The sequence below is a fragment of the Oryx dammah genome, unplaced genomic scaffold (genome assembly GCF_014754425.2).
Source record: "Oryx dammah isolate SB20612 unplaced genomic scaffold, SCBI_Odam_1.1 HiC_scaffold_17, whole genome shotgun sequence".
NCBI lineage: Eukaryota > Metazoa > Chordata > Mammalia > Artiodactyla > Bovidae > Oryx > Oryx dammah.
Genome location: NW_024070201.1, coordinates 5,609,186 through 5,631,485, shown reverse-complemented (window position 1 = coordinate 5,631,485; position 22,300 = coordinate 5,609,186). Strand labels below are relative to the sequence as shown.

Genomic DNA, 22,300 nt, shown 5'->3' with positions numbered 1-22,300 from the left:
CGTTTCTGACTCTAATTTTAATAAATGAAAATAATCCTCTCCTAACTGATTCTATTAAATGTCTTTTAATCAGAAGAATTTTCACTAGAATTTTTACTTCCAACAAGATTACGTCAACAACTATTGACGTATAACTGCCCTACCACCTAAAATGAGCAGCTTCGCTGTAACTCTCTCAGGTTTTATTCTAGTACTTGAATTTAACTTTATAACACAAAACCTAAAATTTAATTCCCCTTTGTGTGTTAGTCATTCAGTTGTATATGACTCTTTGAGACCCCCCCCCAGACAGTAGCCCACCAGGCTTCTCTGTCCATGGGATTCTCCAGGCAAGAATATTGGAGTGGGTTGCCAGTCCCTTCTCCAGGGATCTTCCCGACCCAGGGATCAAACCCAGATGTACTGCATTGTAGGTTTCTTTACTGACTGAGTCCCTGGGGAAGCTCCTGCATGAATTTTCCAACCTCTTCAGATTTTTCCAGTTATCACTCACTGCCTGTCACCATCCATCCACCTTTCAGCAAGCCAAAAGTCAGCATCATTATCACACTTAATTTGGCTAGAAAAATGTATTACCAAAGCCTACTTCCTATCTTCAAATAAAAACTTCTACATTAATTTCAAAACAAAAAGTTTTAATTTTCTCCTTTTCCCTTATTACACTAATGTTAAACTTACATCTACTTAATTTCCATGAGTAATCTCCATAACAACAAAATTACTAAAAAATAAAGATCAACCACCAACCACCACTCATCATAGCTATATCTGCAGCTATTCCTATAGTATCTTCACTAAAAATCCATCATCTCCAGTATCATAAATTACTCAGTCTCCTATGCCATAAAAGTCAAATACAATGCCATCTCATTGTTTTTTATAACTCACAGAGCTACTGAAACTTCTGTTAATAAGCCCAAAAGAAGCATTCCTAAAACAACAATAATAGAAACTCAAACGTCAGGGTATTCTTTTAGTAGCTATAGCTGTGGTATAACAAGAAGTCACCAATATTCCCTCTCTTTCTGAGCTTTTTGACAACTGACAGTTGAAAAGTCAAGAGGCCTTGAGAAACAGGGCCTCAGGAAGAACACTAAGTTTAGAGCTCTCCACCCATCAATCTATGCTCCTGATTATCCATCTGTGAATCCATCCATCCATGCAACAACCTATCTATCCGTCTTTCCATCTACCCAATCCTCTTTAACAAATATTTATTGAGAATATACTATGGACTCTCAGTAGGGATACAGAGACGAATAAAATAGAAATCAGAGAAATCTGGGCTGATGTCATAACTCAGTCACTTAATACAACTGTGTTACCTTGTAAAGTTTTGTGTTCTTTTGGGCTTCCGTCTTCATCTGTAAATTTGGGATTCTAACTCTGCTTCACAGTGAACAAGATTAGAAGAAATACTGGAATTATATAGAAAACAGCCCAGTGGCAAGAGCATCGGAGGTACCCCACAAACAGTAGTTTTGGCGACTCTATGTTTCCCCAAAGACTCCTGCCTCCCATCCGACTGTCACATAGGACAGCACTTCTGCACGATCGTCACCCAAGGCAGCGACAAGGTCTCCTCCGACAACGTGTGCCTGGGCACGCAGCTGAGGCCTGGTGAGAGCTGGGGGCACGTGTCAGGCTTACCGGTCCCTGAAGAGCAGGAGCTCCTTCCCCAGCATCGTCACGGCATCGAAGGATAAGTTGGAGTCACAGGGGTCGGGGATGGATGGATTATGAGGGGGGCCGTGGGGCGCGGTGGGCTTCCCTGGGAATGCTCTCCGAGGTCCTAGGATTCAAAGTGACTTGGTCAAAATGGTACCAGGAATGAAGTCTGTACACTTCTGCTCCAGGGACCCACTTCCAGTGCATATTACAAGGTCACAAACAGCGTGGTTGTTGATGACACGAGGACCTGGGTTTGAATCCTGGCTTTAGTTGCTGACTCTTATGCTGGTGGTTCAGTTGCGAAGTCATGACTGACCATGGCAACCTCATGGACTGTAGCCTGCTAGGCTCCTCTGTCCATGGGATTCTCCAGGCAAGAATACTGGAGTGGGTTGCCATTTCCTTCTCCAGGGGATCTTCCTGACCCAGGAGTCGAAGCGAGGTCACCTGCATTGCAGGCAGATTCTTTACCAACTGAGCTATGAGGGAAGACTTGTGTGATTCAGATAAATAATTCAATCTCTCTAAGCCTCCATTTCCTCATAGTAAAATGGGGGAAGGCAATAAAGGTACCTACCTCAGAAGGTTTCTGTGAGAATTAAATAATGCCTGAAAAGCACTTTTAGTGGAGTGCTTGACACATAATAAAAGTTCCAAAAAATGGCAGCTATTATTTTATTGTTATGCAAATTTCTTTGACAGCTATGGGTGTTTGGAATTAGCAATCTATTTTGAAAATTTCCTCTGTTTTTTTTTTTTTTTCTTTTTGGTTATTAAGTATTCTTGCTTTCAATAAGATTCTATCTTTCTTGTGTGTTTTCTTATTTTTGAACAGCTTCTGGGTGTCCTGCCCTGTGTATAAGCTTTTTGTTAGGTGTCCAGGAGAGGCTGAGCAAATTCTTGGGGCCCTGAAGTACCATGGAGATGTTTCCCATTTAAAGGCAACTTCTAGTAGATCCTCTTGGAACACAGGACCCAGCCCTTGGGGGAAATGCTATTGAGTTTTCATCTCCCGTTCTTTTCCTGAGGACTGTCTGCCGACTACAGAGGTCTGATCTGGGGCTGCCTAAGCCACTGCTCCTGGCAGGTCCCTGTGTTGAATCGAGTTTTGTTACCATAGCTGGGGATCAGAGAAGGAGTGAGGCCAGGGGGTGAGCTGGGTAAGACCCGGGTAGAGAAGGGTCAGCAATAGGATGAAGATCAGAGGTTGGGGTGAGGCTTTGGGAAAAGATCAGAAAGTGGAAACTGGTTGGATCAGAAACACACTGCCATTTTTTGAACACTTCCTAATCCTCTAAGCACTCTGCTGAAGCTCAGGGTGGTAAGGTGGTCAGCAGTGGGTGAGGCTTGTGCCTCTTGGCGTTATAAAACCACGTTTCTGTATTTTGTTCACTTGCAGAAAAACGGCCTTGTCAAAATATAAACTTCCTCTCCTGGCTGAGGAACAGTGGCTGTCAGAATGGTGGTGACGCTTCAGGGCACAAAGACCCATAAAGGGTAGGCACAGATCTGGAGTGAGTTCCTCTTGGGGACCACAGGAGAACGGCATGACTACCCACTCCGGTATTCTTATCTGGAGAATTCCATGGACAGAAGCCGCTGTCCATGGGGTGACAAAGAGTCAGACATAACTTAGTGACTGAGCACGCATTCCCTGATGGCCGCACGAAGGGTTTTACACTGGAGCCCTAGCTTGTCATATGGAGAAATTCGCAGGATTTTTTTTTTTTTTCTGTCACTCAAGAGAGAAGCAGAACTGGCATAGATCCCACTCTGAAGGGAAACAGCTGGCTGAACACTTCTTGGGATGAAATTTGTCTTTTATATGCCTCAGGTGAGATCTGCCTGCAGCTGTGTGTACCTACGTCTAAACAACAGATGAACTGGCCAGATGCAGGAAGGCAGGAGGAGCTGGGTTCTACAGGCTCTTCTCTAGGCTGAGCGAAGAGCAGGAGTGCCCACAAGTAAACACTGAATGAGCGGGTTCTGAGGCTTACAGGAAAGGCAGCTTCCTAGATTCTCCAGCTTTTTACCCATCAAACAAACAAAATGTCAAGGTCTAGTGGTGTTTCAAGATTTCTTCTCATGGATGAATGGACTTGACTTTCTGTTCAGGAAAATGGGATATAGAGTTCCCCATAATCCTTTATTACCTTTAATAAAATGCTAACATTTCAGATAATTTTGGATATTTTGGGATATGGTCTTTGAGCCTCAGCTTTTTCAACTATAAAATGCAGAAAACATTTTACATCCCTCAGGCTAGTGATGAGGATGATATGTGATAACTCATATGAACATGATTTGTAAACTGCAGATCGGCTATATGACTAAATGGTACAGTTATTACCATCAACATTACTATTTTTAGGAAGATAAGGTCCCTTCCCTTCTCGAGAGGATCTTCTTGATCCAGGGATCAAACCTGGATTTCCCGCATTGCAGGCAGATTCTTTACTGTCTGAGCCACCAGGGAAGCCCCGGGATAAGATCACTTATTTGCAAATGGATACACACTATATATATATATGAACTATACAAAAATCCATCCTTTTAATATCTAACCCCTGATCAACACTCAAAATACACACAAATGATTGTATTTTCTATGGCCATCGAGGGACCAATATGCTCTGGAGGAAAGATGTAAAATTTAAATATTCATCTTACAAAAGAAAGCAATACTCATATATGGTAAATAAGTTTTTCCTAAGAGGGGATAGTTGGGGCTGTGGTTTCTACCTTAATCTTCACCTATGCAGGTTAATGGCTGGCAGAGTACACTTTGCCACGAGACCAAATGCCTGTCATTTTCAGGGTCTGTACTCAAAAAAGTGTAGTTATTGTACCATACAGTGCCTGGATCCCCTTCACGTCGTCCTTGGGGAGATGGAACCCATAGGGATTCTGATACTTATAAGTTGGGTACATCAGTGCTGACGGGTCTGTGGAATGGGCCAGGCCCAGTGCATGGCCAAACTCATGAGCAGCAACGGTGAATAAATTGAAACCTAGATAATATGAGAGAGGAAGAGACAGCATCAACACAGAGTTTTATTTTCACTATTTCCTGTCTTCACAGGAGACTTTATGCCAAATCAGAGTTTATTCATTTTTTTTCAGAACTGGGTTGTTATAAAGTTGGTAGGGTGTTCTGGCACTTAGCTTTGCTGACTTTAGCCTGGTTCTTCCCCCCTTGGTGAGGAGGGGCTTCGGGTAGGGGACAATGGAAATGTAAATCCATTAATTTTGTTTATGGTCAGTGGCGCTCCGTAAAGAAGGGCTTCAGCACTAACAGTGGCAGTAATACCTAGATTTAGTCCATGCATGCTTTATTGGTTCCCTGTCTGCTCTCTTTTATCCACCATGTTTCACACTGGAGATTTCCAGATGACATGCATGATATTCTAGAAATTTTAACCCATCCCCATTGCCCTTCTCAGTAAAGTACTAATTCTTCTCAGGTCATTTATGAACGTAGCCTATTTCCAACTACAAGTAAGAAACAAAAAATACTACGGAGTTGAAGAAAAATACTGCTGTGTGTTGAGTAGGGGATTGCTGTTTCTCGAAATTATACCCTGTGAACCAGAGATTAGACAAATCTACAGAGCAATCGAGGGTGGGTCTTTTCCCTTATGGGGTTCCCTTTTGGATTTTTGGCTTACTTGTTTTTCCTAGCCAGCCCCCCTAGTTAAAGGGTGGCTTGGGACGTTGAACCTCAAGGTTTCATGATGGAGGCCCAGAAGAAGGTACAGTATTTTCCAGGCTATGGTGAATTGGGCATATATACCATTCGTTCCCATAGTCCACTTCTCAGCATTGTCGAAATGTGTGTCTCCTCCCAGGCCTTCTCCAGGTGCAAACGCATGGGCTAGAGTCCCTCGAGGCCCATCAAATGGATAGGAATCCCCGTGATCTAGACATATGGGGCAAAATGCCAACAGGATTTAGTCCTTCTAGCAAATTTTGAGGGGTACATAATATCACAGGGAATGGACAACTTTTTGAATAGCATTGGTATTTCTCATACAAATAGATTTACTTTTCAATATTCATTTTTTAATAAGAGGAATCTCACATACCAATGAGGGATCTAGTAAGATGATAAAAGCGATATTTTGTGTTTTAAAGATAGTGAGCATTAAAATTTTTTTAAAAATGTTCTTTTGTTATTGTATTTGTTGCACTATCAATTGGCGCAAGGCCTACTGTAGACTATGATCATGCTGCAGATTACAGAAGGAGAAAGGCAGATGGTTATTCAGCCACCATCTGATCCACTCACTGGACTGTGAACGTGTTGGCAGAGTGATTTCAATGTATTATTTAGGGGGTGGCAGTGAGGGAGGGACAAATTAGGAGTTTGAGATTAATGTATACACATTTCTATGTATAAAGTAGGTAACTGACGATGAACTACTGTATAGCACAGGGAACTATACTCAACATTTTTGAGTATAGTATAGTGTAATAACCTATAAGGGATAAAAATCTGAAAAAGAACATATATATATATGAATTACTTTGCTGTACAACTAAAACTAACACAACTTTGTATATCAAATATATGTCAAAAAATTGCTAACAAAAAACAAAACAAAAATACGATCTGGCTAAGACAGTGATAGTAAATTGGACAAGCGTGTGCTTTCTGTTTGTATGCTGCTGCTGCCGCTGCTAAGTCGCTTCAGTCGTGTCCGACTCTGTGCGACCCCATAGACAGCAGCCCACCAGGCTCCCCTGTCCCTGGGATTCTCCGGGCAAGAACACTGGAGTGGGTTGCCATTTCCTTCTCCAATGCATGGAAGTGAAAAGTGAAAGTGAAGTTGCTCCGTCATGTCTGACTCTTCGTGGCCCCATGGACTGCAGCCTCCCAGGCTCCTCCGTCCATGGGATTTTCCAGGCAAGAGTACTGGAGTGGGTTGCCATTCCCTTCTCCAGACAGTGTGAACCAATTAATCAGAGTGCAATTACATTAAAACCTGCCTCGTACTTTCTGTAGCACACTGCATTATGGTAAAATGAGAGGTTGGTCACCCATTCTCTACTAATAGGCCAGCCTGTGGTAGTAAAAAAAAAAAAAAAAATGACAAAGCATAAGCTATTCAGAAAACACAATTCAAGGTAAACTAATGTTGTAACTGCTGCCTTTCAACACAGCCCACAGTGACTGACTGCCCCACGATGCACATGGGTGGAGCCCAACACCTCCCACGAGGACATGGCCTGGGCTCTGCATGTGAGCCCCGGGCAGCTGCCATCTTTCCCACCCCCGCATCAGCTCCACCTGACTCAGGCATCCCCACACTTAACACATCTTCCACAACGTAAAGATGCATTCAGAACAAGTCCAATTCTTATTTTGCTTAGTGTTTAGTTTGGAAACATTTCTGATTTTTAAGTTTTAAAAGTGATTTGTAGAGCCCAATATATTTTAAGGACATGTCAAAAAAAGAAAGAAAATTTCTCTGTAATTTTATTATACTTTCATGCATAAAACTCCTGAAAGCAACAGACGTATTTATAAAATTATAGCTTTTAAAGCTTAATAGGCTTTTGTTTTAGTATGTATATTTACTTAAAAGTTCATTACAAAATAATAGAAAAGGAGGAAGAATAAAATGAGGGATATTATAGAATACACTTCACAGATTTTCAGGATTTTGGTGAGAATACCTTGTTTTATTTAAACCCAACCAAACAAAGTTCTGGTGTGCCATTCCCCAAGTTTCAGAGCAGTGTTGTTTAATCAGTACATGCCCTGAGGTCCTGGTTAAATGGCAGCAGAGGGCCCAGTCCACTTGTTTTAGGGAACAGAGCACCAGCTTGAAAGATTGAGAGCCAGATGTTAACTCCATCACCCCTAAAGCTACCCCAAGCCACACTGCCCTGCCGCTTCCCTGGGGGTGGATGGCCTTGACCCTGCGGGAAGAGCAAGACCCACCATGGGCCAGTCACCCCAGCGCCACCTCTCAAGGGCTCCAGCTCAGGACTTACTTAATCCTCTCTCCCAGCTTCTATACATGTCTCTCCCCAGTGACATCAGATTAAAATTAGGATAAAGACTTTAAAGAGGACACTTAGAAAGGTTATCTGTGGAGTAAAAGAGGCGGGGATACTCACCTTGACTCTGAGAAAGCTGAGAGGGAAAGGATTTAAACGGCCTTTCCTTCATTTACTACTAGACCCGTCTCTCTGAAACAGGGGCGAGTGAGGGGCAGAGTGTGAAGGCTGGTGGCAGGCCTGGCAACTCCACCAACAGGCATCTGAAGCGTGGGCCAGACAGCAGTGACAGCCGCCCTCCTAACCGCGCTGCCCGGGAAAGCTGCAGGAGCTCTGTGGACTGACCGTCAGAGAGGATTCAGAGGGGCAGATCCTCGGCTGCTATGAAGGGGAGTGATGGACACCATCATGGGGCAGGGGTGAGGTCAGAGGGCCTCCCAGCCATAGAGAAGCTAAACCTGGCAGAACTTGTCCCTGATGGGGCAATGCCACAGCGAAAATGGGTTACGCCTAGTCTGTTCTATAGCTCAGTCATGTGGAGAACACCCCGGATCTGTTTTTTGACTAAATAAAGGTCGTGACTTTGCCACGATCTCGGCCTCTGCCCTTCACAGCTCTGAGAAGGTGCATGCTGGTCACATGGATTAAACATTGTATGAGGAAAAGTACGGAAATATTTTTCCTCTGGAGTAATAGACAAAATCCAGGAAGCACCACAGTACCTCCGGTTTCAAAAGAGATCATAATGTCTGCTTCGCCCGCATTGACTCTGACAAAGTTCAGAGGGACGGCGCTGCTCCAGGCCCTCAGGGCCATCTCCATGGCTCTGTCCACCTCCGCGGGGGTCATGGAAGGGGTGTACTTGGATATTCTGTCAAAACAGAAGCAACACGTCTTCCTTTTAACAAGTGCTCCTAAGTGAAGAAAGTGAGAGTTATGTCAAGCTCATACTGAAAATAAAAATAGTGATAAAAATAGTGACCATAAATCTACAATTTAGAGATTTTTCTCCAAAATAATAATTCTTGTTTTGCTTTCATCTTTATTACATTACTGAAACATGCTAACTTAAGGAAAATGAAGGGGGTGAAATGAAAAATTTGAGATTTCTGATGCTGAAACAGTTTGACTTTTGTTGTTATTATACATCACTAATTGGAAAGAATAATACCTGTGTAACTTTATGAGTAGCTAGAAGTCTGTTTTTCCTAAAGCGGTTTTAATTGAGAAGGAATCTTTTTCCCCTAAAGAGACCAAAATTTTTCAATTGTAAAAAATAAAGACAAAGAGTTTTGAGGTTTTGTAAATTCTTATTCAAGACAAGCAGGTTTTCCCCAGGGCCATGGGGGAATGTTTTTTCTTAAAATAATGTACATCTTAAAGAGGAAGTGCTAGCTTGTCACAAGGATGCTCACTTGGGCTGAAAAAGGCTCAAGTCTTTCTTTCATCAAGTCCTGCTCTGCCAATGACGCTGGAAGGCATAAAAGTATAGAGCATTTTGGATACAGTGGGTAGAGACAGTTGGTATTTTTCTAGGATGTGCCACTTTGGAACCCAGGGGCTGGGGATTCTAAGCTGCCATAAAGGAAGGGCAGAAGAAAGGAACTGCAACCTGGGGCCTTGGGCTCAGGTTGAATAGTGCGGGCAGAGTTGGAAGCGAATTCTGTAAATGTCCACCTTGAGAGCCAGACACACAGTCTACTTTTGCCAGGTCCTAACCCTGGCTCTTGCACATAGTAGGTGCTTAGCAAACACTTGCTAAATGGATGAACTAATGAACAAAAGCTAGTGTTTTTTAGGGCCTACTTAGTTGTTCTCAAAGTTTAGGACCTGTGATAACAACTCAGAAAGCTTGTTAAACACACAAGCGCGATCAAGAAATCTGCATTTTAACAAGTGTCCGGCAAAACCAATACAGTATTGTAAAGCAAAATAAAGTAAAAAAAAAAAAAAGTGTCCCAGGCTCTTCTGATGCAGGTGGTGCAGTCTCAGCCAGAAATCAACAGTGGTTGTCCCAGAGGCCCCAGAGGAAGGGACCATGTCCCACAGAGAGGAAGGGAAATAGCCAAACCCAGCAACTGAGAGGGAAGGAATAAGATCTCTCACTCCAGGAACTGGGCCCAAGAGGAGGGAGCTAGAGTGTCCAGAGGGGGATCCAGGACTCTTAAAGGGACGAGTTTAGTGTTTTCCGAATTTGCCACTCCCACAGCATAATATGAACCTGTGATTTGTCGTGGCTCTGTATAGTTAGCATTCCCCAATTCTCTCATATTGTAGATAAGTTATCCATCCCCACATAGCGGCCTGTGTGTGTTGGGCTGGAGAAAACAGGCATGGAGAAGGGATGGACCAGAAAGCAAGAGCATGTGGACAGAGGCCTTTGCCCAGAGGGTCTAGAGATCGATACAGCAGCAGTGATGACAGCCGAAGTCCTGGGAGCACACGCTAAGGGCTGGACTCGGTTCCAGGCACTTTTCAATGTGGTATGCCTGCTAACCCTCACAGCCACCTTCAGAGGTAAGAGTATCACTCTATGTTTCATGACTAGTCAGGAACTCAGCCCAGTACTTTATGGCTCCAAAGTTTATGCACATAAGCACTAGATCATATTTTATCTTTTTCAGTCCTCTGAGTGCTAAGTTGCTTCAGTCTGTCCAACTCGGTGCAACCCACCAGGCTCCTCTGTCCACGGGATTCTCCAGGCGAGAATACTAGAGTGGGTTGCCATGCCCTCCTCCAGGGGATCTTCTCAACTTAGGCATTGAACCCCCATCTCTTACATCTTCCTGCTTTGTCTGGAGGGTTCTTTACCATTGCCACCAATGAAAGGAAGCCCTTCCAGTCCTCTCTGTGTGTGTTAGTTGCTCAGTCCTGTCCAATTCTTTGCTACCCGACGAACTATAGCCCAACAAGCTTCTCTGTCCGTGGAAATCTCCAGGCAAGAATACTGGAGGGGATTGCCGATCCCTTCCTCCAAAGGCTCTTCCTGAGCCAGGGATCGAACCCTGGTCTCCAGCATCACAGGCAGATTCTTTACCGTTTGAGCTACAGGGAAGTCCTTCCAGTCCTCTGGGTTACCTTAAAAGAAGTTATTCTGAGATCCAGTAGCTACACAGAGCTAAGGTAGTCTCTAGTTCCCTTTTTTTTTGGAGAAGGGGAGGGGAGGAGAAGGCAAGTTGTTCAGGAGGAAGTGGATGGTCAGTGTGGGTGTGTTGAGGGGTTTTGGGGACTGCCCAAAGAATATTCCCGCAAGAATACTATACTTCAAATCCCAAGTTAGGCTGATCTATCCCCTTGTCTTTGCTGTGCGTAATCACAGACTATGGCTTCCCAGGTGGTGCTAGTGGTAAAGAACCTGCCAGCCAATGCAGGAGACGTAAGAGAAGCGGGTTTGATACCCGGGTCGAGAGGATCCCCCGGAGAAGGGCGTGGGAACCGCTATTCCTGCCTAGAGAATCCCATGGATAGAGAAACTTGGCAGGCTATAGTCCATGGGGTTGCAAGGAGTCGGACACGACTGAAGTGATTTAGCACGAATGTAATCACAGAGGACGCGCTCGGAAATGTTTACACAGTTTAGGAAATGTTTAGGAAAGTTTACTCAGTTTAGGAAAACTTCCTATGACACAGTTTAGGAGATGATGGGAAAGACTTCATGAGTTTATATAAAAATATAAAAATTTCCTCTCTTACCTCGTAATCTCGTGGGCGCTCAGTTTCTTTTAGGCGTTTTTTTTTTTTTTTTTCCCCAAGAAAGATCTTTGAGGCTTTCTTACAGTGAGGCAGAGACTAATAGCTGTATCCAGAGTGCCACCTTATGGACTCAAAGGCTCATAGCAGCTAACAGGTGGCCTAGAGGAATCATCTGATCTCTGCTTGGGTTTGGGCCCTCACTGGAGTGCGCGGGCCGTGTAACCGCTGGCTCTGGGGCTACCCGCCTCCCCTCGCAGGGTTTGCTGATTACAGTATTGGAAACACTCTTCACTACGGCTCATTTCAGCTACCAGCCTGCCACCAGTGAACGTCAAGTTGGGAAGAGATGAGCCGCAGCAGGTCATTTCCATCACACAGATGAGAGCTGTAACTCACCTCCCGAACATCGATAACAGTAAAATGCACTACGGCCGGTCTATCGGAGGTGGACCGAGTGCGGAAGGAAGCCCGCCCTGGCCCCGCCAGGGGATGCGGGCTGCGGGGCTAGAGTTCAGGCCTGAGACTCCAAAGCACAGCGCGGGGGTTGGTTCTGCCTGGGTGAGTCCTCTTGGATGATGCAGAATCCTTGTTCCCCCTCGGGCAGGAAGACATCGGAGGGTGGCCGAGGAGGCTGGGCTCACGTCTGGGAGCCGAGGAGGACCAGGCGGGAAAGGGGCGAGCCGGGGCTCGGGGCGGCCAGCTCTCGCTTGGCCTTCGGGTCAGGCGCGGATGTCACGGGCCATCCCTGGGTGACCTGGTGCTTCCGCAGCTCTCTGCTTAGACTTGTGGTTTCACATCTCTCACCCGGAGCTGCGGCCATTTGCATGTATTTCTCCCCCAAAGGCGAGGGAAAATGATGTAATTAACCTTTTATCTCCAGAACTGAATGCCCAGACATTGAACAGATTGCCCACAAATTATTTTTGGAATTAATAAAAATTAATTTAATTAGGTGAGCTTTACTTCTAATTTAGAAGATTGTTTTAAGAAAACTGGTACCATCAGGTTATGAATCTTAGACAAGATTCATTTTCTTTATGGAAAAACGTGTTGTCTCTAAACTGGTAAAACTGTCATACCTAAAATGGCCACTCATTAGGACAATCTTGAGGTCATGTTTTCTCGTGAATTCTCCATTGTCTAAAGAGTAGACCAAAAAAGTTCGCATTCTCTTTTATGATTGGGACGAGTCATGATTTTTATACACATCAGAAGGAAGATACTTTTAAAAGAAAAGAAGAAGAGGGAGGCTATTTCTCTCTGAATTTGGAAAGACTCGATCTCATTACCTGTATGTCAAAGTATTTTTTTTCCATTTGGGTTCACCTGGGAAGAGGCGATAGTCGGCCACGTCGGGAACTCCACAGCGAGGCCTCTTGATCACGTCCATCGTAGCTCGGTCTAACTTCCCGGTGACTCGGAGGCCGAAGAACTCCTGCAGCGCCTTAATCTTTTTAACCGTGGAATTGCCTCCTCTTGCAACCATCTCCCCAATCTGGGGCCCTCCTTTCTTTGTGTAATACTTGTCAAGGTACGCCTGAAATGGAGAGGCAGGCTGATGTCTACAGCACAAGCTCTGAGCAACACTTATGCTCAGGTAAGACAGGACAGTATTCTTGTTATGCTAAAGACAGTCTGCACAGCATTTGCCACTTTTGAAAAAAAAAAATAGATATACTTGCATATATAAAGCTTAGATAGATAAGTCCAAGTTATTAACAACAATTACCTTTGGGAAGTGGCATTTTAGATTTTTTTATTTGCATGCATTTTGTGCTTTTTCTACAATGAACTGCTATTTTAAGAGAAAAAAATATTAGAAAGAAAATAGTGTGAACATTTTCCCCACAGCCCACTTATCTGTATTGAAGTCTTTAATAATTTGCAAAATAAAGACTATCCTATTTCTCTGTAAGCAACTATCAGTGTCGCCTTTTCATTATACACTGTGAAAGAGCAGTCTGTTCTTAACTCTGTGAGGCCACATAGTACAGGCTCTCATTTTATATGAAAGCAGGAGGTGTCAATCTGTTTCCTGACTGAGACTTTTAAATAATTTAGGTGTGTTCAATACGTGGGGTGTTTTTCAAGGGGCAGGTTTTCTAGGACTAACTGTTCCTTGAAGCAAATATTAGAAAATTAGACATAAATATAATGTTTTAATTTGCATTTAAAGGCTTAAAACCCCTAATATATCACTCAAAACACTGTATGACTTATTGGGTGAAGTGAATAACATAGTCACGCAAAGGCAGGTTTAGTGCCTGCTGTTGTCCTAGGAATTTCAGAAAGCAGCTAAAGATTTATATCTGTATTTTATTAAACATAAATGTTCATATTTATATAAGGTGTATGTTGTATATAAAATTATTTGTATATCCTATGAACTAATTCAGAAACCATGTGTTTTATTATATTCTATATAAACTATGTGTATCATTCATTTCCATTAAATATATTTATGTATAAGTAATAAAATATTGGAAGTAATCTTAATATCTAACAATAGGGAATGTGTTAGATACATTATTATATATTTATTTGAAATAATACTAGGCCTCTGCTAATATCATGTTTTTGAAAAATATTTAGTGGCATGTGTAATGATTCAATATAATGGCAATACACTGAGAAAAGCAGAAAGTGAAACCTTTATACAGATTATAATCACAATTTCATACATAAACCAAATCATATAATGTATATGTATTATGTTCATTTTATTATATCTGTATGTTAATATATCAATAATAATGTCAGCATGTATATTAACATTTAAAATTAACATACTAATCAATGCACTGGTAATCAGCACATATAATTTAATAGAATGAACGTAAGTAACATAAATAATGGAAGGAAATATATCTGAATATTAATCTTGCTTATCTCTGAGTTATAAAATTATGGGTGACAATTTGTCTTTATCCTTTCCTATATCCCAAAGATTTCTGGTGTCAACATAAGCTGTAATTGTTAAGCAAAAAGTGAAAAGGAAATAAGACTCACTTGTTTAGACAAGGTGCTCTGTGTCCTTACTGTGTCCTTCCTGTGGGCTCAACCAGCCCTTAGTCCTTGGCCTGCTTGTGAGCAGACCTCACTTCCCTGGTGGTTGTGCTTTGTAAAATCTTAGTGAGATAAGAACCCAAGAGGAGAAAAAGGGTGAGGAAGCCCTGGAACCCAGGAGAGGTGCCCTGAAACAGAGGTGCGACTATTTGCTTTCATTTCCATGTCTCATTAAGCTATCTGATACACGCATTTATGTTTCTGATTCTTTTGGCAAGATGACATTGATTCTCTGAGCTATTCTGTTTGCTCAAGCGGATGCTGTAGCCATACAAGGCTCATGGTAAATCTGAATTACAGTCTTCAGAGGTGAGTTCTGTGTGAAGCTCTGTGCTCCATATGTTCTGAGGCTGTTTAAATTTCAAATATTTTGTTTCCTGTTAGATTATGTGTTACAGTTACACTCTAAACTCTAATTTTGATTTCACAAAATATGGTCCCATAAGAAGATGCCTTGGCCACCTGCTGCAAAGAACTGACTCATTTGAAAAGAACTTGATGCTGGGGAAGATTGGAAGCAGAAGGGGATGACAGAGGATGAGATGGTTGGATGGCATCACCAATTCATTGGACATGGGTTTGAGTAAACTATGGGAAGTGGTGATGGACAGGGAGGCATGGCGTGCTGCAGTCCACGGGGTTGCAGAGAGTCGGATATGACTGAGTGACTAAACTGAACTGAAGAAGATGCTTAATATACATTAAGTGAAAAGAGATTTATCACTATTATTATTACAGTACAAGCCAAGTTTGTAAATAGAAATGTGTGTATATGAATACACACAGATATAGAGTGATAAACTAGGATGAGGTGAGGAAGTGCGTAGGGGTTGCCAAAAACACAGTGATCCAGAAAAATAATATCAAATGCAATATTTTTGGAAAAATATGTAAAGGCCAAAAAAATTCACGGTGGAAAAAATATTAAAATTTTAAATAAAGATAGGATCCAACCTTTAGCAGTCCTTTGTCCTAGTCCCAGCCCTGAATCATAGAAAGTATTTCAAAAAATATAGACTAAGAGATTAACAGTTTTTATATGTTGGTGATGGAATTAAGAATAATACTTTTAAAATCATAAATGTTATATAGATATGTTTGCTATGAACATATAGCAATAAAATTTTTACAATAAAATGGTTCTTCTTCAAAATGCGTGTAAGAGGCTAGGCCTGCAGCTCAAGAAGTTTAAGGCTAGTGATAGTAAATAGGATGCAAACCATCTTCAATGAAGTAAAGGTAGAATTAGAAACAGTTTCTCCTTAGAGCACGAGGACTGGTTGCTGCGGTGAGCGGGTGAGCTGCTCCCTGCCGGGTGCTCCCGCGGGATGCGGCTCCTACATGGATCCTATCTTTATTTAAAATTTTAATATTTTTGCCACCATGATTTTTTTTGGCCTTAATTTACTTTTTTTTCCCAAAAATATTGCATTTGATATTATTTTTCGGGATCACTGTGTTTTTGGCAACCCCCACCCACTTCCTCACCTCATCCTAGTTTATCACTCTATATCTGTGTGTATTCATATACACACATTTCTATTTACAAACTTGGCTTGTACTATAATAATAAAGTGATAAATCTCTTTTCACTTAATGTATATTAAGCATCTTCTTCAGTTCAGTTTATTTTCTGAAATATTTGTCACTTTTAAACATGATGTTTACGAACATATAAACATCAAAATTTTATTATGATATAATAATAAAATAAGAAGGAACCAAAATTTGAGTATGCTGGTAAGTCACTTCAGTTGTGTCCGACTCTGTGTGACCCCATAGACGGCAGCCCACCAGGCTCTCCCGTCCCTGGGATTCTCCAGGCAAGAACACTGGAGTGGGTTGCCATATTCCTTCTCCAATGCATAAAAATGAAAGTGAAGTCACTCACTTGTGCCCGACTCTCAGCGACCCCATGGACTGCAGCCCACCAGGCTCCTTTGTCCATGGGATTTTCCAGGCAAGAGTACTAGAGTGGGGTGCCATTGCCTTCTCCAAAATATGAGTATAATGGCAATTTTAAAATATCTTTATGCAAAGAAAGTGAAAGGGTAGTAAAGGCACCTGAATTTAACAATTTGTATTTGGAAGTTTTTTAATTTTTATTTTCTTCAACTTTTAAGTTAATAATGCTGCTTGCTGCTGCTAAGTTGCTTCAGTTGTATCTGACTCTGTGTGACCCCAGGGACAGCAGCCCACCAGGCTCCTCTGTCCACAGGATTCTCTAGGCAAGAACACTGGAGTGGGTTACCATTGCCTTCTCCATAAGTTCATAATGTGATAATAAAAGCTTCTATCATTTTAAGGACAACTTAACAGCCTGTATTAAATGTCATATTGATATTACTATTTAAAAACAAACAAACAATAGGCTGAAACTCTGGACGATGAGACTAATTATTTCATCTTTTCCCAAGCCTTTGTGATAATTAGCCAATGAGAATTGAAAAGATACAAGCGGGCATGAAATAAATCAATTAAAAACCTGTTTATCTTTGCAAGAGTAGACTATTGTGTTCCTGGGTGGAGGAAGAGGTGACTTGCACTTGGAAATATTTCCTGCCTGGAGTTCCCAGGCACAGTTTGCCCGCTCTTGGTGAGCGATCGAGAGAGAAGCGAGCAGGGTGGAGGCCCAGGCCCCGGTGTGTGCTGGCCTGACTCTGGACTCAGTGGTGTCCTGTGATCTGGCCTGCTGCCCCAGGCTGCTGCACTCGCTCTTTCCTCTGCCTGGACAGCTCTGTCTCCAGATCTTCACACGACTGAGAAGTTCAGGTCCACATAGTTCTTTACAGAGTTCAGGTTCATTGCAAATATCCCATCCTCAGAAATGCCTTCCTGGACTACTCAGGTGAGAATGCCTCCCTCCCCCTCCATGGCCCTAGTAACTCTCTATCATCCTGGTAAATTTATTTTTTAATATCACATGGACACTTTTTGATTGCCTGGCTTGTCTCCTTCCAGCTCTTCGCACTCCTCCATCATGCCCATGTCAGTGCTGGAAGCACAGGAACTTTACTTGTTTTGTTCATTGATGTTTCTCGAGTGCTTAGGACATACCTTGGCACATAGCATATAGCAAGTGAAAGGGTGAAAGTGAAAGTTGCTCAGTCATATCCAACTCTTTGCGATCCCATGGACTATACAGTCCATGGAATTCTCCAGGCCAGAATACTGGAGTGGGTAGCTTTTCCCTCCTCCAGGGGATCTTCCCGACCCAAGGATTAAACCCAGGTCTCCTGCACTGCAGGGGGATTCTTTACCAGCTGAGCCACCAGGGAAGCCCAAGAAAGCTGGAATGGGTAGCCTATCCCTTCTCCAGCGGATCTTTCTGACCCAGGAATCGAACCGGGGTCTCCTGCATTGCAGGCAGATTCTTTCACCAACTGAGCTATTAGGGAAGCCATTCAATAAATAATTGCTAAATGAATAAACTTAAGCTATTTTATGAAATAAGTCTATTTTCATGTCGTTTCACTTGTTGTATTGTTGCCTGAGTTGTTAGCTATTTCTTTAAACTATAAGGTGGGACAGTAATTCTTTCTAGTCATTGGGATGCACTTAGGAGGTTTGCCTAGATCATACCAGTCTGCTGAAGAGTGATACCCTTTCCTTCCTGGAGCTGATGCCTAGGGCCGCTGCAGGCAGGAGAAGTCCTGTTTGCCAGGTGTCAACAAGTTTCCTTGATCCTTGGTCGAAGGTCTTTCAAAGTATGTCGTAAGGGAGACTGAAGGGGGCTGGCTTGCTTTGGAGAGAAAGGATAAAGGGTCACTGTGAAAGTGACAGTGTTAGTTGCTCAGTCGTGTCTGACTCTGCAATCCCTTGGATTGTAGCCCTCCAGGTTCTTCTGTCCGTGGGATTTCCCAGGCAAGAATACTGGAGTGGGTTGCCATTCCCTTCTCCGCGGGATCTTCCCCACCCAGGGATCAAACCCAGGTCTCCCACACTGCAGGCACATTCTTTACCATCTGAGTCACCAGAGAAACCCCAGGGGGTCACTAGAGACCCCTAACATTCCAAGAACACCTAATTCTTTCCCAATACTCTTAGCAAGGACAGATTTCTTTCAAGGCTCACTGGCCTTACTCCTACGTAGACCACTATGGGGTCAGTTAACTGTTTTCTGAAAGGTCCGATAATTAATATTTTCTGTTTCATCACGTGATTTCCACCATTGTGGTACAAATGCAGTAGATGATTTGTAAACAAACAAGGGTGGCTGGTTTGGGCCCAATGACCATAGCTTGTCTGAACCTGGACAAAACCACAATTTTCAGCCACCAGATCAGTTCTAACCTCAGCATGACACTCCTTCTGGAGGTCCAGTGGCCTGAAACTGGGTAAGCAACAATTACATGTCAGGAGAAGGGAGGCAAAGCCTGGTGGCAAAATACGATTGGAAATAGACCCAGTTAATATTCTGAGATATGTTATTTAGAATTTAGTTCATCTGAAAGTGGTTTCAAGTCAAAGAACGTTCAACTCAACAAGTCTGTACTCGGCATCCACTGTGCTGTTTATATGGAGGGCTGATATTCAAAACGTTGAACGATCGGTGTGGCAGGAGGACTGATCAGTTAGAAAGCAAGAGTGGCGTGAGCCATCAGTAGGGACACGCGGTGTGTACAGAAGAAGCAGCCCACGAGTGTGGCCTGGCAGGTAGGAAAGCAGTCCCCAGCAGGGCTGCAATTACAAGTGTGCTGTCTTTGTGACAGATACACAGATCAGAGGCCCTGGTGCAAAAATGTCTCACTACACACATTTCACTGAAAATTCCTCCACTGAAGATTTATTTCTTTGGGCTAAAGTTTGACACCTTTGTTTTAAATGTAAATAAAACAAAAGCAAAAAAATCCCTCCCACCTCCCCCACCCCCCAAAAAAAACACCCAAAAAACACTTGGAAGCAAATATACATTGAATCACTTTGAGTCACTCTTAGTCTTTGAAGGAATTCTGGTATGCTGAATGAATTATTTGTATTCGATCCTTGCCAACAGTCAGTTGGGAGAGATTTTAAAAGAGAAAGATACAGAAAGTGTAAGTAAATAAGGGGCTTTGGGAATATGCTTTAGAGAGGAAAGACCTTGGCATGAGAAGTGGGTTGGCATCCAAGAAAAATTTGGTTCACCTCAAATTTTGATCAAGTTTGCCCTGAGTATAAAAGCCATTTTTCTGAAAAGTGAACTCAGGAAATCTTTCTGTTGTGACTGTTAGGAATCTTAGCACTAAATTTGCAACCCACCTCTACTGTGCAATGGAGAAGGCGATGGCACCCCACTCCAGTACTCTTGCCTGGAAAATCCCATTGATGGAGGAGCCTGGTGGGCTGCAGTCCATGGGGTCTCGAAGAGTCAAACATGACTGAGCGACTTCACTTTGACTTTCTACTTTCATGCATTGGAGAAGCAAATGGCAACCCACTCCAGTGTTCTTGCCTGGAGAATCCCAGGGACGGGGGAGCCAGGTGGGCTGCCGTCTCTGGGGTCTCACAGAGTCGGACATGACTGAAGTGACTTAGCAGCAGCAGCTACTGTGCAAATCTTACACTTTGTTGTTTTATTTTTCTGCCCTTAGTTTTCCTTCTACGTTGTTCCTCAAACACTTCTTTGTCTTTCTGTAATGCTTATATTTTTGCAAGCCCCCTCAAATTCTGTGTGCAGCAAAATACCTGGATAGATATTCATTCATGTATTTATGCAATCTTGCAACACAGATACTCAGTGTGTACTAGACACCAGTCTTAGCTGTACAGGGAATCATGTCCATCAGATTTCAGTGGACTTAGAAGATGATTTCAAAACCACAACAGATATTCCTGATTTTCTTATTATTATCCCCTTTAGATTTTCTGGGGCAGGAGGGGGAAGAGGGAATTGTGCAAAGATTCACCAACCTGTGCAAGGCGGTAGTTGTTCCTTGAGGTCCTGGGGGAGGCTGCAAGTAGGGAGGGGGCTGCGGTGGAAAACTTCAGAGCAGTGATGAGGAGGACAGCAAGGCCAGATGCAGGGAGCACCTTCATCTCCTCTTGGCGGATCGGTAATTATAGCAACCCTAGGGGACGCGAGACAGTGCATGTTTGCACTTCAATCTTGAGCTGCTTTTATAGAGTCAAACAGGTCTGGGCCCTCAGAGTAAGGATGATTCATGTCTCAAAAGGTAATTATACAGCTCCTTTCTCCCCTGATGACGGGGTAACACAGTAGGACACAGGAGTCAGGGAAAGCTTCATTCTTTGCCATTTACCAAGTGGCAAAAGGAGGAAAAACAATCACTTTTAATGCAGTTTGTCAGCTATTAATAATTCCACGAATTGGAGTAAACAGGATTAATCTGAGCCCATCTCAAGTGAAACCTTTGGTAAGTCTCAGTTTGGGGCCTTGTCCATTCTACTTGCAGGAAAGGTAAATGAATAGAATATACTTTAATTTGTCCTCAGTAATTCTGGGCTCCCCACACGCTCACCCCTATCACCTTCTTCTGCATTCACTTGGACATTTCTCAGAAACAAATGCTGCTTATAATGATGGTGCTGGGACACGTAAGATCCTGAGTCATCAAGGAAACAGTACATTATTCTGTGCTGACTTAGGTTGCAAGGTACACTGGTAACTGTTAGAAAGCTTTTGAATAAGTTAGCACAAGAGAGTTGTTCTTTGTTAAATGAAATATTAAATTCCGCATTCTCTGTGCACTCTGGTTAACTAGAGTCATACTCTTTTTCCTGGCTCTGATTTAGATGAATCGTGACTTAAAGATAGCATGCAGAAGTGGTGCAAAATCACTTTGGCATCAAATAGAGATTAAATTTCATTTAAGAGACTTTCTAGCTGTGTGATTTTGGACAAGTTATGTAACCTCTGAACATCAGTTTGTTTTAATCTGCCAAAGACTAACTAATGCTGTGTACAAGCTCGTCACATTACAGAGGTAGCCCAGCAGGCAGCATGATGTCTGTGGGCACCACTTGCATCCAGTAGATCTGGGTTCAAATGCTAGTTCTGACACTTGTCCATATGACTTTGAGCAGGTTACTTAATGTTTTTCAGCTATATAATTTCTCCTGAAAAACGGGGGAAAAGATGCTTACTTCGAAGAATTGTTATAAAGGAGTAAATCAGGTCATAACAAAGCAGAATGCTCAGTAGACATCAGCTCTTACAAAATAATGTTCAATTTATCTTTTTACTTTGATACCAGGCACTAGGTAGGCTTTTAATTAATGTTTTTTCAATATATGTGCTATTATTCAGTTGCCCAGTTGTATCTGACTCTTTGTGATGCCCTGGACAGCAGCATGCCAGGTCCCCTGTCCTTCACCATCTCCTGGAGCTTGCTCATACTCATATCCATTGAGTCAATGATGGTGTCCAACCATCTCATCCTCTGCCACTCCCTTCTCCCCCTGCCTTCAATCTTTCCTAGCATCAGGGTCTTCTCCAAGGAGTCAGCTCTTCACATCAGGTGGCCACAGTATTGGAGCTTCAACTTCAGCATGAGTCCTCCCAGTGACTATTCAGGGTGGATTTCCTTTAGGATTGCCTGGTTTGACTGATGGATATATGAATGACTCAATCAATGAATCTCAAAATGTAGTTCCTAGACCAGTAGCATAACTATTACTAGGAAACTTGTTGGAAATGTAAATTCTCAGGCCCCACCCAGAATTACTGAATCAGAAACTCTGGGACTAGGGCCCAGGAGATATGTTCTAACAAGCTGTGCAGGTTATTCTGATGCACGCTTGGAAAACCATTGGAGTAACTGAGCAAACAGGATTATGAAATATGGGATGAAATGAACAATATATACAAAATGCCAAAAACGTCCTGGTCACAGACAGTATTCAGTGTCACCCTTGCCATCTG

The 22,300-nt window shown here is 42.8% G+C and overlaps 1 protein-coding gene across 1 annotated transcript in view; it reads right to left on the bottom strand.

The window, feature by feature from the left end:
- MMP20 (matrix metallopeptidase 20) overlaps positions 1-20,454 on the bottom strand; it is a 62,019-nt gene extending 41,565 nt beyond the window's left edge. Inside the window, exons 1-6 of the mRNA XM_040257844.1 lie at positions 20,329-20,454; positions 12,660-12,907; positions 8,400-8,548; positions 5,465-5,590; positions 4,521-4,682; positions 1,651-1,792 (exon numbers count right to left, since the gene is read on the bottom strand). Of these exons, the coding sequence (XP_040113778.1) occupies positions 1,651-1,792; positions 4,521-4,682; positions 5,465-5,590; positions 8,400-8,548; positions 12,660-12,907; positions 20,329-20,454 (953 nt within the window). The remainder of the gene's footprint in view (positions 1-1,650; positions 1,793-4,520; positions 4,683-5,464; positions 5,591-8,399; positions 8,549-12,659; positions 12,908-20,328) is intronic.
- Between the last annotated feature and the right edge of the window lie 1,846 nt (positions 20,455-22,300).